General features: G+C 39.1%; 1 protein-coding gene across 6 annotated transcripts in view; it reads left to right on the top strand.

Annotated features, from left to right (window-relative positions):
* Window positions 1–7,935, top strand: part of fmn2b (formin 2b) — a 479,083-nt gene extending 471,148 nt beyond the window's left edge. For 3 of the 6 annotated variants that reach the window (XM_048536693.2, XM_059648646.1, XM_059648645.1), the window contains exons 18-19: window positions 2,976–3,057; window positions 6,804–7,930. In XM_048536693.2, the coding sequence (XP_048392650.2) occupies window positions 2,976–3,057; window positions 6,804–6,854 (133 nt within the window). In that variant the 3' untranslated portion in view covers window positions 6,855–7,930. Of the gene's footprint in view, window positions 1–2,975; window positions 3,058–6,803 lie in introns of all 6 variants that reach the window. The other 3 variants (XM_059648647.1, XM_059648648.1, XM_059648649.1) reach the window with 3 other exon arrangements.
* The last annotated feature ends 8,358 nt before the right edge of the window (window positions 7,936–16,293 follow it).

Below are 16,293 nucleotides of genomic sequence, written 5' to 3'. Positions count from 1 at the left end.
TTTTTACATTGAGTTATGTCATTCCCAGTTCTTTTGTTTATTGCCTTCCTTATGTGCCTGCTGAGTAATAATGCTCCCGCAAGCAGAAGCACCTCCTTATTTACTCAATCTATCTCTGCTTAACCCTTTCTTTATGATGGAGAACCATCACAGCTTTTCTGCATTACTGCACCTTGTTCACAAATTTATATTATAGATGAATGTGAGGTGCTGCATTTTGGAAAAGTAAAACTGGGTAGGACTTATACACTTTTAATGCTAAAGTCCCGGGGAGTGTTGCTGAGTATAGGAATTGAGAGGTCATGTTGAGAGGACATTGGTCAGATCACTTTGAGAATGCTGTGTTGAATTCTTGTCTCCTTGCTACAGGGTGCATGTTGTTAAACTTGAAAGGATTTACAAGGATATTGCCAGGGTTGGAGGGTTTGAGCTATAGGGAGGGACAGAACAGGCTGGAGCTTCGGAGGCTAAGGGATGACCCAACAGTAAATCTGAGAGGCTTATAAAGTCATGAGGGACGTGGATAGGGTAAATATACAAGGTTGTTTCCCCAGAGTAGGGAGTCCAAAACTGGAGGGCATAGGTTTAAGTCGAGAAGGGGAAAAAAGTTAAAAGGGACCTAAGGAACAACTTTTCCACACAGGATGGTGTACAGATGGAATGAACTGCCAGAGAAAGTGGTGGAGTTTGGTACAATTACAACATATAAAAGGCATTTGGATGGATATAATAATAGGAGGAGTTTGGAGGGATATGAGCCAAATGTTGGCAAATGGGACTAGAATAATGCTGGCCAATGGGATTGGGTTAATTTTAGGATATCTGGTCCATATGAACGAGTTGGACCAAAGGGTCTGTTTCTGTGCTGTACATTTCTATGACTCTATATCTGCTTTGGATTTTAAGCTGGAAGTACTATTATTGATTTATCCAAAATTCATATTGTCCATGTTTATTGTTACACGTATTGCCACCAGACCCTGGGCAAAGTTTCATACGGATACCCCAATTATTAAGATCCTGGGTCAGGAAGGATAAAAATGGTCTCTCTCCTTTTTTACCCATCCCTTTGCAGCAACGGTTTTTTTTGAAACAAAAAATCCCTTCCTCATTGATGCCTCTCTCCCAGACCAAAGGAACTTGTTTTTTAAAAGGATATGATTTAACCATGTTTTCTTTAGTAAACAAGAGTAATTTTATTATTACCGAACTTGGGAAGGAGTAAAATTACAACATACACATTAAAAATAAAAGCCTTTGTGAAAACGTTAAAAGGAATACAGATTAGTCGCTGGGTGGTTCGTGAAGGGCAGATTGTTGAATGTTGGTAGTAGAACAATCAGTTTCAGGATTCTTGACTTGTATAGTTCAGTTGAAGTCCATATGTCATTGTATCTTTTAGTAATTGACTCGCAGCCCTCACAGCAAGAGAATCCTTTTTGTCCTGTTTTCTCCCTACTGGCTTTCAACACTGAGGAGGAGATCCCTTTGACCTGCAAAGCAGAGGTGACTAAGTTCAACTGTGACTTTTGCAACACTCTGCTCAAACCCTGACTAGTGCTTATAATGACATCTGAACCCCACCACACGTTAATTAGTGGTGGAAGATGATGAAGCTGGAAGAACAATCTAATGATTGTCTAATATCATTGCCACTTTCAGTTCTATACTTAATCTGCAGCAATGATTTGAAATGTGCACCAGATCTTTCCTTAGAGTTTCTAATGTTCAACACGTTCCCCAACACATCTACTGAGGTACGAAAATGTGAAAAAGCAGCCTAATTTTGCGCAGAATTAATTTGAAACTTGTTTCTTTCGGCCTGAAGTTAGATCGTGTAAATCTCTGACCAAATGATCCAATATTTACATGAACAAAGCATTTTTGCTGTTTGTAGCCCAAAAATGCAATTTGTAAAATGTGTATATTTGATAGACTTCTTGAAACTACTCTGAAACATTCCTTTTGCATTAACTTCAACACTGAGGAAAGAGTTCAATGCTGCTAAAAATCCATCACAGTTGAAGCTTTTTTTTCAGTTTGGTCCAAGAACACAGTGAATTGATTTGTTTCTGCAAGAGTTGCCAAATGTTTGACATTTAACATCACAAATGGATAAAATCAGTTTTGTACGTGACGTGTACCCGAACACTTCAAAGCACTTTGCATGCCAATCACTATCTTTTTACAATGGTATGTACAGCAAATCAGTCAACAATGATACTTGTAGTACAACTTGTATTGAAAATCAAGCAGTTACCTTGGTTCTGTTAGGCAAATGAAACACTTTTTTTTTTCCTGAGTAATATACTGTACATTGTGATAATTATTGGTAAGAAACTTTATAGTGAGTGAGCTAATTAAACTGTAGACAGGAAATGAGGGCATGTTCAGGATTTGTACCCGAACTCTTGCACTTCCTCCAGCTGCGCAAAGTGACAATCGTATTCTGAGACCAGTGAGCCACCAGCAGTCCTGACGAAGGGTTTCGGCCTGTAACTTTGGCTTTCCTGCTCTTCGTATGCTGTGTGTTTCCAGCTCCACGCTTTATTGACTCTAGCTTTCAACATCTGCAGTCCTTGCTGTCTCTAAGAGTTAATTAAACTGCAGAGTTTCTAAATTGTATGTAACTCTTAAATTGTTCCTTTTATTCTCTGTCATCACTTTTAAGCTTCCATTCTTTTACGCAACTGCCCATCTTTCTACTTGGTCCTTATTTGAACTATGTTTTCAAATATACAGCTGGTAGTAACTTCACCTGATGAATGAGCAGCACTTCGAAAGCTTGTGATTTCAAATAAAGCTGGTGGACTATAACCTGGTGTCCAGGTTATAGTGTGACTTCTGACCATTTTAAAGTCAGCATTATAATGCTCACATTGTGGCTGAAGTGTTTGCCCACTTGTTTATTACAGCCATTTTGGCATGAACTGCATATCTGTAGAATAACTGCTTTTATTTTGCTTTCTTTCTAGGATCAAAGAAGCAGAAGCACATATACATAGTCAAAAGAAAGAAAGGTCTTACTCTGTCAAGGAAAAAGTCAAAACTGGAATTGTGAGTTGATGTCTTGCAAAATGAAGAACTCCAAGCCTTCTGAAATAAGTAGATTTACTGACAGCTTGACTCATGCTACAACTATCTTTTCTCTGAAGCATAAACTTGGGCCTTCGAGGGAAGAGTTGCATGTCGGCAATGACTGTCAAAGGAACATTGTAGGGAAACCATTTTAAACGCTGAAAGAAAATGTAACTTGATGCAGGGTTGAACATGGCTCAGTTGGTGGCACCCTTCCCTTTTTTGAATGATGGGTTGTTGGGTTAGGTCGTAATCTGGAAACTTGCCCACAAACTCAAGGCTGATATTCCTTGTATTCTTTCACGGGATGTGGACGTCGCTGGCTAGGCTGACATTTATTACCCAGAGGGCAGTTAGGAATCAATCACATGGCTGTGGGTCTGGAGACCCGTGTTGACCAGACTAGCTGAGAACAGCAGTTGCCGTTTCCTAAAAGGCATTAGTGAGCCATAGTTTTTTTTTCTTCGTCTAACAACAATCAACAGTGGTCATCATTAGACCCTTTAATTCCAAATATTTTTCATTGAATTTAGGTTCCATGGTCTGGTATTTGAACCCAAATCCCAGAGCATTCCCGAGGTTTCTGGATTACTAGTCCAATGATATACCAGTAAGCCATTGTCACTGAAAGAGTGCTACACCCTGAGGTGCCTATTTTCAGCTGATTGTTAAATTTGAAGTATTTCTGCTCTTTTTGGCACATGTGATGCAATTACAAAGAAGAACACAGGAGAATTCTCCTTGAATTTATCCCTAAATCAACATTACTAAGAAACAGATTATCTGGAAGACAATATTGCCAACATGTCATGTCTGTAAACTGCTTTGGGTTGCACTGATGTTGAGAAAGACCAAGATAAATACTTTTGTTTTGGGCTTTTGCATATGGAAATTATCAATGTAATATTCGTATTCCGTTAGAATAATCATAGTTTTTAAAGATATTATGTTAGGAAGCTGTGTTTAGTTCATTCTGAAAAATTCTGAAGTGAAAATCGTATCACCTTGCCAACTACATTGGAGTTCTTGCCTGAAAGGAAAGCCCTCCTAGACTGTTTCTCTGTACAGTTGAACATACAGATGCTAGAATCATTCTAGAAGTAGGTCAGTGAAACCCTGGGGCCAAATTCATTAGCAGGGTCAATCTAACAGTGTGTGTAGGAATGAAGAGGCCCGATTGAAAACTTGTCCCCATCAGAATAGTGTTGAGAGGTAGGTTCCAACTAGACAGCCTAACATTGTTCGCTTGTCAAGATTGGAATGTCTCCCTGTATTAAGGTCCAGAGTTAAGTGAGTTGGAGAGCGGGTGATTGAGAATGGTGGGAAGAGTTAATTTCAAGCACCTTGTGGTCACTTTGAGGAGTGAAACACTTTCTAATTCAGCAAGATAATCCATATATTTTTCTATTTGTTTTTGCGGGATGTGGACGCCATTGGCTGGCCAGCATTTATTGCCTGTCCCTAGCTGCCCTTCGGAAGGTGGTGGTGAGCTGCTATCTTGAGCTGCTGAAGTCTACCTGCTGTAGGTTGCCCCACAATGCCAATAGGAGGGAATTCTAGGATTTTGACCCAGTGACAGTGAAGGAAAGGCAAAAATGTTTTGAGTCAGGATGGTGGGTGACTTGGAGGGGAAATTGAAGATGATGGTGTTCCCTTAAGTCTGCTGCCCTTGTCCTCCTTCATGGAAGTGGTCATGGTGGAAAGTGCTGACTGAGGATCTGTGGTGAATTTCTGCAGTGTTTCTTGTAGACAGTACACACTGCTGCTACTGAGCGTCGGTGGTGTAGGAAGTGGATTCTTGTAGATGTAGTGCCAATCAAGTGGGCTGCTTTATCCTGGATGGTGTCAAACTTCTTGAGTGTTTTTGGGGATGTACTCATCCAAGCAAGTGGGGAGTATTCCATCAGACTCCTGATTTAATGCTTTCTAGATAGTGGACAGGCTTTGGAGAATCAGGAGGTGAGTTACTTGCTGCAGTATGCCTAACTTCTGTCCTCTCTTGTGGCCACTGTGTTTGTTTGGTGAGTCTAGTTGAATTTCTAATCAATGATAACCCCCAGGATGCTGAAGGTGGCTAATTCAGTGATGGTAACAGGACTGAATGCCATGGGGCTGTGGTTAAATTGTCCCTTGCTGGTGATGGACACAGCCTGGCCTTTGTGTGGTGCAAATGTTCTTTGCCACTGTTCATCCCAAACCTGGATATTGTCCAGATCTTGTTGCATTTGGACACTGACTGCTTCAGTGTCTGAGGGGTCATGTATGGTGCTAAACATTGTGCAATCATCAGAGAACATCCTATTTCTCACCTTATGAGGGAGGGGAAGATCATTGATGAAGCACCTGAAGATGGTTGGGCCTAGGACACTACCCTGAGGAACTCCTGCAGAGATGTCCTGGAGCTGAGCTGACTGACCGACCTCCAACAATCACTCCCATTTTCCTATAAGACGAGTAAAAGTTAACCACCAGAATGTTTGCCCCCAGTACCCATAGCTTCCCTTTTGCACAGACTGCTTGATGCCACACTAGGCCAAATGCAGCCTTGATATCAAGGGCTGTCACTCTCCCCTCATCTCTGGAATTCAGCTTTTCTTTGTCCATGTTTGACCCAAGGCCATAATGAGGTCAGGAACTGAGTGGCTCTGGCAGAGCCCACAGTGGGCATCACTGAGCAGGTGCTGCTTGATAACATTATTGACGACACCTTCCATCATTTCACTCAGATTGACAGTAGACTGATGGAGTAGTAATTGGTTGGGTTGGATTGTCCTGCTTTTTAATGTACAGGACGCACTTGAGCAATTTTTCACACTGTTGGTAGATGCCAGTGCTGTAACTGCACTGAAACAGCTTGGCTAGAGGAGTGGCAAGTTCTGGAGCACAAGTCTTCAGTACTATTGCTGGAGTATTGCCAGGGCCCATAGACTTTTGTCCTTATTCCTTTATTCTTTGGGGGATGAGGGTGTCACTCGCTAGGCAGCATTTATTGCCCATCCCTAATTGCCCAGAGGGCAGGTGAGAGTCAACCACATTGCTGTGGGTCTGAAATCCAGGACATTAGTGAACCAGATGCATTTTTCCAACAATTGACAATGGATTCACAGCCATCGTTACACTCTTAATTCCAGATACTTATTGAATTCAAATCCCACCATCTGCCATTGAAGGATTCGATCCGGATCCCCAGAATGCCATCTGGGTCTCTGGATTAACAGTCCAGCAATAATACCACTAGGCCATTGCCTCCGCTTACTGGATACCTTGCAGAACCTGGTGCCTCAAACTGTTTCACTGTGGAGTGAATCAAATTGGCTAAAGACTAGTATCTGTAATATTGGGGACCGTTGGAGATGGCCGAGATGGATCATCCACTCAGGACTTCTGGCTGAAGATTGCTGCAAATGCTTCAGTCTTATCTTTTGAGCTGATGTGCTGGGCCCTTCCATCATTGAGGATCGGGATGTTTGTGGAGCTGTCTCTTCCAGTGAGTTGTTCAATTGTCCTCCACTGTTCACAACTTCACAGATGCTGCCAGACCTGCTGAGCTTTTCCAGCAACTTTGTTTTTGTTCCTGATTTACAGCATCCGCAGCTCTTTTGGTGTTTATAAAATATGTAGTTTGTCTTCTATCGATTTCATCTTGATTGCAATTCTGTTTATATTTGTACATTTGCGTCATTATATAACATAAATTTAATCACTTTTTTATTTTTGTTTTACAGAAAGCAAAAGTGACCATGAAAGACAAGCGTGTTAATGAAACTTATCCTTAGGAATTAAGAGTAGATGTGTAACATCTTTTCCTTCAACTTTTATGTTTGTACCCATGTAATGGCACATATCTCTTTTTAATGCCATTACATAGAGGAGATGTTATAACTGTCAATTTTATTGATGAAGTTCAGCCATATTATTGTACAACTCTTTACATCTGTTATTTAAAGGGCTTTGCATTCACTGACTGCATGCTCAATAGAGAAGCAAAATCTTCTGAAAAGTATTTCAAAGCAGGCTTTGGGCCTGAGGGGATGCTGGAACTTTCAGGTCTTTAATCAGTAGCTAATGAACTGGGGACTTGTTGATGAGGACAACACAATCAGTGGTTGAATTTGTTTGTTCCTTCCACTGGCAATGTGTATTTTACATCAAATATATATATCTATATTCCAGAACAGAATTAATTTAGTCATTTGGACAGATTCTAGATTTTTGTCCAATTGATAAACGTTAACAATGCATGAAAAATAGAACAACTATTTTCTTAAATAATACTTTATAACCCCTGACTTGATGTACTCAGCAAGGTATGAGCATGAGCAAATTTCATGTGAAGGCATAATCAACTCAATTAAAAGTTGCAAGTATTTTTGATTCGGTTAGGATGAGCTGTGATGGAGATTACAGGTTGCCTGTGGTAAACATTTCCTAACATTAAGGTGGAGCTTTGTCTGCTGGAGGTGGTTCTGGCACTGAAATGCACTACTGTTCAGCTTTTGCTAGGATTAATTCCTAAAGCTATTATAATAAACATTTATCAATACACCTCATAGTTTTTTTTGTGTTTTTAATGTAAATTTGGTGTCTTACTGCTGTTCATAATACAAGATATTAAATTATTTAAATGTAGGTATATAACAGCATGTCGACTTTAGATTCTATTGTGTCAGGATAACTTATATTTGTATAATGCTGTAAGTTGACAATAGTCTGTTAAAATCGCCAAGTGCAATACTGTATTTAGTATTTCTATTTGGAGTATTTCACAATTGTTAATTTATATGAAATGTACTGTAGGTTTTTTCAGATAAATAAAATTTGACTAATACAGAAGTGTTTTTGTGGAATGTTTAACCATGTGTGTCCAACTTAATCAATGCAAGAGTAATGTTTGATGAGGAAAAAAAACAGAATATTGTGGATGGTCAGGGTAATTTAGCTCAGTTGGGTGGATAGCAGAGTTACAAAGAGTTATGCTGACAGAGTGGGTTCAGTTACCACAAAGAATCTTCCTTCTGAACTTCTTCCTTCTGAACTTCTCCCTTCACCTGCAGCATGGTGACCTTTAGGTTAAACCGCTACCAATCAACACTGTCTAATGAGAGACAGCCCAAGGCCTGGTAAGACCATGGCAACCACGCCTACTGAGATGACTTGAATTTGTAATAACTGATAAAATTCCAAATACTCATTTGACTTGAAGTGATAACTGTTTCACTCTCTATAGCTACTATCAGATCTGCAGGGTTTTTTCTTACATATTCTACTTTTAATCAATCTTGAATAGTTTTTTTTCTGCTTGCAAAGTTAAAGTCAAACCCCACAGGTTTGGAAATAAAGGCTACAATTCAAACTAATCATTTTCTTTCCTGCAATGTGAAACCTAAAATTGAAAACTCAGTGCTCAGTAAACCTGATGTCTGTATCTCCCCAGATACAAATTGAGACCTTGCCAACAATGTGCAAGCAGTAAACCCATCCTAATCAAGAATAATAAGAACTAGCAAGAAGCCCAACTAAAAATTTGAACTTCCAAATATAAAAGTTAATGTTAATGTTGCTATTCTCTCGAGATGCCCTAAGTGCAGTTTAGCAAATTTACAGTTGAATTTATGGCATACTTGTATCACACATCCTAATCACTGCACATTGACGTTAGGTTATGGTCTATAAGTTAATCAAGTTCACAGCAGTAGAATGGACTGAAACACACATGGGCTCATTTGTCAATATTACCTGTGCTGATTAATCTGATCATGAAATTGCTCATGTCACATGAATATGCTAGGTACAAAATATTGAAAGATATAAGCAATCCATTTTGGGACAAAAGGATGTTAGCATATTTGAAGTCCATGCTTTTGCATTTGGGTTATCAATGGGTTTCTGTTTCAATTGTTATATGGGTCAACACCAAAACTCAAGTACTCTTTTTGGTTCTGTCATTCGATTGTGTTTGTAGAAGGAGCTTTGTTTCAGGTTTTGAAAAATTTCTAATTTACCACTTCTGCATTTTAAGTATAATTTTGTGTTTGAACACTGCATTCCTCCCCTTCAGCTCTTCTGACTTTATGTAGTGGGTGTTACCATATCTGTTCTGTTCTAGTTTTCACACATTTCCAAAAACGACTCTGCAAATTTACAGGGCCTCAAGCAAGCTTTCAAAACAAACTTGAAAGATACAAAAGCCATTTAGGGAAATTCACCGAAAGGTTTGTAAGCAGTAGGCATTGAATAAAATTGCATTTTTTGGCAATAAAACATTATATCATTACTTGGTTTGCAAAACTTTTCCAAAAATTTAAACATGACAGTATATTTATTTCCTGACCATTTTGACATGAGTTGCACTCACTATGCGACCAACCACATTGTTGGACACAAAAGCCTACAGTGTATGGTTTGGTATCTGTAGCCATTAGCTTATTAACTGCCTTTTTCCCCATTTTAAAAGCCAGCACTCGACAGAGCAACAATGTGCAGTTATATTTTTTAAAGTACCAAGCTTTTGTATGTTTGGCAAACGTTAGTTGTACAGTACACAGTGATGAGAGAATTCACTTCTATGAAATAAAAGCTATAACTCTTTGTAAGGTATGTTTCCACTAAGTGGTCCCAAATGTAAGATGTGGGGTCAAAAAATTGAAGCAATAATTTTAAACATTTTATTGTCTCCCAATGGTCCAGTATCCTTTTGGAAGCGGGTTATGTGTATATGAAGAAATAACTCTGACTTCCTTTGTCATTGCTGATTGAAAATTGTGCGGTCCTGTAGAATGTCAGTAATGAAAGTGGAAATATGAGCTAATTTCATTCAGTTGTCAGTGATCAATGTTTTAGTGGTTGAGAAATGAATATAAAATATAATTTTGCTTCACTTTCTCTTTCCAACATTTATATTGAGGGACAACGTGGAGACTAGTAATCATGTCTGTGAAATCTGGGAGGATTTGAAGTTATTGCAATAATTGAAGGAGGAAAATATTTGGTAACACCTCTTCAGGGAAAAGGTACTATCAACTGTGTAGCATGTTCATATTTCTGGTCAACGACAGTCTACTATCTCTTTGAAAATAGTAACAGTCGGGAGATAACCAGACTGATTTTCCATTTTAACAGACCATATAGAATGATGTAGAATTTTACAACACTTGATCCCACTAGTCTGTTTCAAAATGATACAACACTTCGAAGCAATTCAGCCCATCTTGGTTGTGCAAGTTATTTAAGTTGACAAGTGATTTATTGCCACACTCCTGTGCTTTTCCCTTTTGAAGACGTATCTGATTCTGTTTGAAACGTTACCACCACTAAGATAATTTATGTTCACCTCTGTAACATGATTCAAATTTGCCTCTGTGTTGGCCTTTGATTATCTGCTTAAATCCTCACCTGGCTTTGTCTTACCTTCAGACTTAACCATTCCAACACAGCCCAGCCAGCTTCTCTATATCCACATTCCACAAGCTTTAGATCATTCCATACCTCGCTGGTCATATCCTAAATCCCAGCAGTTAAATTCTATTCATCAAATTGTGTTCACTGATGGGCATTAGCTCCCACATGAGCAGCATCTCTGTTTTAAAATCTGCAGTCTCTTTCAGTTTCATAATCTTATCCTTCCCATGACACATGCCCCCACTGTGCTAATGCACCTGAACTCCCTTGATGATACTGTCACTTTAAAAAGGTTATTCTCTTCTGAGTTTGTTTTTGGAGAGCTTGTAAAGGAAGTAGTAATGAACTGGCTAGGGAGCCAGCTTGAATCAGTAATGTTTCTTTGAAAACAGTTTAACAATGGAAGGAGAGTGGCCAGTTCTCCAAGAATAAATCATTCCTAACATTCTCTCTGACATCCCTCCTGCCTGTAAGAAACTATGTTTGAATTTACCCTTTTGCCAAGGGTTGTGTTTATAAGATGTTACTATGTTGGAACAGTTACTTAGTTGAGTTACTGTATTGGGTCGGTCAAGTTTTCCAATAAAGTTATTTTAAATTCCATTTTATTTTTGTTCATGTTTCAACTAAAGTGTTTAAATTCTGTTTTTGCTTAAAGCCAAGTGGTTTGATCAATTGCATTACACCTGGAACACCCATTTCACATCAACCTTTAAAATAAGGAAAGGCTAGGGTCTAGGTTGCCACCTTAAGATATTTTGAGGGGTTCTGGCCTGGTCCATAACACTCCGTCATGTTGCACATCCCCAGTTTTGGTCATTATGCCATTGGTGGTCTTGCTTCCAAGGCGATGAATACCTTCCCTATTCTGTTGTCTTACTTCAATTTCTTAATTGCAAACACTCCTCAAAACCTACTTTGACCAAATGTTTTGTTCATCTGCATGAATATCTTTTCATGTAGCTCATTCCCAAATTATGCTAACAATTCTGTGAGGCATCTTGGATGTTATAAAGACTGGTACAAAATGCATGTTGTCAACAAATCCAGTCTTTTGTGCAATATAGTTCAGATCATAAATCAGTGTAAAAATAATTCCTCAACTCACCTCTTTCAGTTGTTAGTCATTTTTGATCACTCTGTGCTGGTTACCAACCTTGGTCCTGAAAGCCGTTTTTCTTATTTACTGTATCATAATTACTCATGATGAACAAACCACCTCTTACTCTCTGCTTTCATGGTAACCGCCTTAATTTCTCCAGTCTCCCCCCCCAGAACCGAAAGGGTGTTATTTTGGTAGATCCATTCTGCAGCTTCTCCAAAACCTTAACTTTGTGATTATGCCCGTTGGCCCTGAGAAATGCCCTTTCTAAATCTATCCTGTTGAGTCCCTTATGTGCCTTGTATATTTCAATAAGGTCACCTTTCATTCTTCTGTATTCCAATGAGTACATGCCCAATCTCATCCAGCTCTCCTCATAAGACGCTGCATACCTGTTATCTGCCTGTGAACCTTCTCTGGACTGCCTCCAATGCCAATGTACATTCCCTTAGGTGAGGGTCTTTAGTTCTCTATACCTTTCCTCTCCTTTACACCTGAACGATTTTGTCTTTCAAAGTTACTCATTGACAATGTTTATGTTCAATTTGATCTTTGTCCCATTTTAATACTTCAAACCAAACATTCCATTCTTTTCTCCCTTGTGGATTTATCGAATGCTCCCTTAAATGGGTATGTTATTTGGGTTTCCTGCCCAGTGCCAGCAATGAGAGACCTGATGGATATTCATAGAGCATCCTTCACTTGCCATCAAATAACTGCTATTGCATTTGGATCAATAACCAGACAAGGAATAGAACCACAGGAGTGCTGAGGCAATATTTTAAAGCAGTCTGTTGTTATGATCTAGAACGTGCTATCTGTAGAGGTAAGAACATAGAACAATACAGCACAGGACAGGCCCTCCGGCCCTCGATGTTGTGCCGACCTGTGAACTAATCTAAGCCCGTCCCCCTACACTACACCATCGTTATCCATATGCTTATCCAAGGTCTGTTTAAATACTCATAATGTGGCTGAGTTAACTACATTTTAGTCACAACAAATTCAATAAAACTTTTTAAAAAGGCATTAGATGTATTCTTGGAGAGGAAACATTTACAGGACTGGGGGGAAAATATGAGAGAGCATTGAATAGCTCTAAGAGCCAGCATAAGCATGAGTGGACAAATGGCCTCTTTTGTACTGTGTGATTTTATGAAAACACTTGGTCTTGTTTTTCAATTCTTCCAGGGCATTGCTCCAGTGTTCTTCTGAACTCCTGCCAATCCATCATTGAGGTTTACATAAGGTATCCTTCCAACTATGGTCTATTATATGGTTTCAACAATCTGCGACCCATTCATTCCCCAGCCCCTCCACCCCCAACTCCCGTAACATGATGCTTAATTTGCGCATCATGACATTAGCTGATAACCCCTTTACCAGAATTCCTTGAACACGACCACTTTCACTATGCCTTCTCTTCCTGTCCATCCCCTCCTACTCCAAACCCACTGCCCTCCCAGTTTGGCCAGAAATCACATGACACCAGGTTATAGTCCAACAAGTTTATTTGAAAATACAAGCTTTCAGAGCCTCCATCCTTTTTCAGGGTTAGACTATAACATAGTGCTGTGTGATTTCTGACCTACTTTACTCCAGTACAGCACTGGCACCTCCGCATCATGCTCCCACTTCAGAACCTTGAGACATTTAAATACATGAGAAAGATTACAAAATGTAAAATGTAAACGTAGGCAAGCCAAAGTAAAGCAATACGTAACGTTGGAGCATATTCTCTTAAAGCAAGGATTACAGCTACAAGTTCCATTTAAAGTCTGCAGCAAGAAATTACATCATGTGGTGTTTTTATTATATTATTGCTTAATGCATTTTAACTCATTAATCAGCGTGGTCCCAAAACCGCTTCCTTCTATAAATCTGCAACCCATCTTCAAATCCAATACATCATTGTCCCTCTAACCAAGGCCTGTAAAAAAGGAAGAATTTTGTTTTAGCCACAGCAGCCATTCTGTTCCCAGCGGCCTATTAAGTATTAACCTTGTTGATCTGTGGTAATTCTGCCTCTAAGCTTTTTTTTTCTTAAAATGTAAGGGAAGAATTTGAGTGCAAGTGCTTGGAGTAGGCTGGTAATTGAAGAATATCTCCAAAAGAAGACATAGTGTTTGGATGTTGGAAGCCTTTTTAACAAAAATAATTTTCAAGGAATGTTTGCTGAGCGTGGTTATTTCAACTAACTGAAGTGATAAATATTTTGCCGGCCAACAGAGGCAGGAAAAGTTTTTTTTTAATTGATATTTGGAAATTAATGGATTGGGTAAACCAGAGTTCCATTTTAAAATATACAAAACAAGGTGGACTAAAATCTATCATTCACAAGTTTTGCTGAATTTTCATTCTGGCAGACCTTGCTAGTTTTAAGTCTGTGACAGTGATAATGCCTATTTGGGATCCTCAACCAAATTTACCATCTGGTTATTTGGATGCCTAAACTACAGCTCCAACCATCAGTAGTGGCCCAGAAATCTTCAACCATTGTCAAAGAAGTGAGGGTCTTGTAACTTCAGGCTCTGCTCCTTCTATTGGACATTTATACCTGGAGAGGACTAGATTTTTTGGCCCAACGGATGAGAAAAATTGGCCCTTATATTTCACATGTTTCAAAATAGAGTTATTGTACAAGCATGCAGTTTGTACACAGTTCAAATTGCCTGCCATCAGCTCTTAATCAAAGTCCTGGTTAGAGGGGATAGTCCCCATCTGTATTTCATTGCCTGAAGTAATGGGTGTTTGAGTCTCTGTGTAGAGCACTCCAGTTAATATCTCATCATTGTTGGTTGCCCTTCAGAAGCTGGGAAGGCACTTAATGAGAAATTTTGAAATTGGGAGTCACATGATTGGAAACTAACCATCCAATCACTAAGGCATTAATTTGTGCAATAGTCAAAAATTATTTTAATCATGATTCTTCAATCCTGAGAATTATATTTGTTATTGCATCTTCAACAGTGATTCTCAAATTTGCAAACTCTACTTCCTAGAAAGGCAAGGATAACAAATGCATGCGAATGACCCCAGGTTCCCCTCTAGGTCACATGTTTCCTGAGTTGGGCGTTGTGACGATACGTGGACAAAGAGGTGTATTTAGTCAGTTCTTTTAACGAAGAACAATTGCGATAGAGGCAGAGAGCAGTCTGCTCAAAAGCCAATAAAGTCAACAGATCGTGATGCCTTCAGTTTTTTTTCAAATTGAGAAAATAGAAGCAGCCTGGATAAAGGGAGAGGGCAAAGTCAAGCTCCCATGGAACCAGGAATTTTTTTTTAGTTTTAGCCTTCAGCAGCAGTCGCTAGAATCTTGAACCTGGAAATGGAAGGTCTTATTCCTCTTAATGTTACAGTTAAAAGCTGGGGTTCTCATCCTGCTGCTAGAATTGCAAGTGAGACAATCTGTTTTCACTGATTTTACCTTCGCCGAGAGCGTGTTTATAGGATGTTACTACATTGGAACAGTTAGTAGCAGTTAAAATATTATTTTGTTTATACACTTAAGACATTTTTCTTTTTAAATTTTGTCTGTGGTTTAATTGTAGTGAATGAATAAAATGTGTTTTATTTCAAGTTTGGTAGTCTGACCAATCCGGAACATGACATCTTACATTTACTTTCAGAATTAAAAAAGGCTAGGGTCTAGACTATCTTCTTTATATATTTTGAAGGGGTTTGGTCTGATCCATAGCACTGTTTCTTCATCAGTGCTGGGGAAAAATTCTGGAATACATCCCTAATAGTACAGTGACTACAATACTTCAAAAAAGCAGCTCATCACTTTATTCTTGAGGATAGTTAGGAATCATTATGCTTGCCTCGAAGCATGGTGGAGAAATTCTATCAAATTTGATATCTGGTCCTCATCTGTGTGCTTCAAATACATGCCAAGCTTCTTCCACCAAGAGAACACCAGAAATCACAAACTATTATGAAACTCCTGAAAATCCATGGCCAATTGTATGGAAAACAAAATAAATTGTTGTTTGTTTGTGAAACACTGAAACCCATTGTAAAACTGAAATATTTACTGGGGACATCTTGTGGCACAATGGTAGCATCTGAACCAGAAGCTAAGTTTGTACTCAGAATCTCAGGTATTTTTCTTTATTCATTTATGGGATTATGGCATCACTGGCTAAGCAGCATTTATTGCCTATCCCTAATTTCCCTGGGGTAGTTGAGAGTCAACCACATTGCTGTGGGTCTGGAGTCACATGTAGGCTGGACCAGGTAAGGATGGCAATCTCCTTCCCTAAAGGGCACAAGTGAACCAGTTGGGTTTTTCCCCAGCAATCGGTTTGTGGTCATCATTAAATTCTAAATTTCAGCTATTTATTGAATTCAAATTTCACCATATGCCATGGTAGGATTTGAACCCGTAGCCCAGAATGTAATCTGGGTCTCTGGATCAACAGCCCAGCGATACCACTAGGCCATCGCCCAGATGGGTCATTGATTCTCAACCTGTAAACCCTTCTGATGTCTCTATTGGAGGCAGTAGCAATAAGAGAGTCTCCAGATCAGTTGTGCTTGGTACCGAGTGGTACCCTTCAAAATATGGGCTTTGGTGACATACTAGTGACCTGAAAGTGTATGATAGCCTAGAATAATCATTAACTGGAAACTTGAGCTCTAAAGTGAACAGAATCGTGTATAGCTTTTTAAAGTTGTATTCTGTGTGAAGGTGAAGTGCAGTTTGTTATGTT

This window comes from Stegostoma tigrinum, chromosome 9, assembly GCF_030684315.1.
Source record: "Stegostoma tigrinum isolate sSteTig4 chromosome 9, sSteTig4.hap1, whole genome shotgun sequence".
In the NCBI taxonomy this organism is placed as follows: domain Eukaryota; kingdom Metazoa; phylum Chordata; class Chondrichthyes; order Orectolobiformes; family Stegostomatidae; genus Stegostoma; species Stegostoma tigrinum.
Note: the sequence above shows the minus strand (reverse complement) of the source record. Positions and strands in the feature narration are given on the sequence as shown.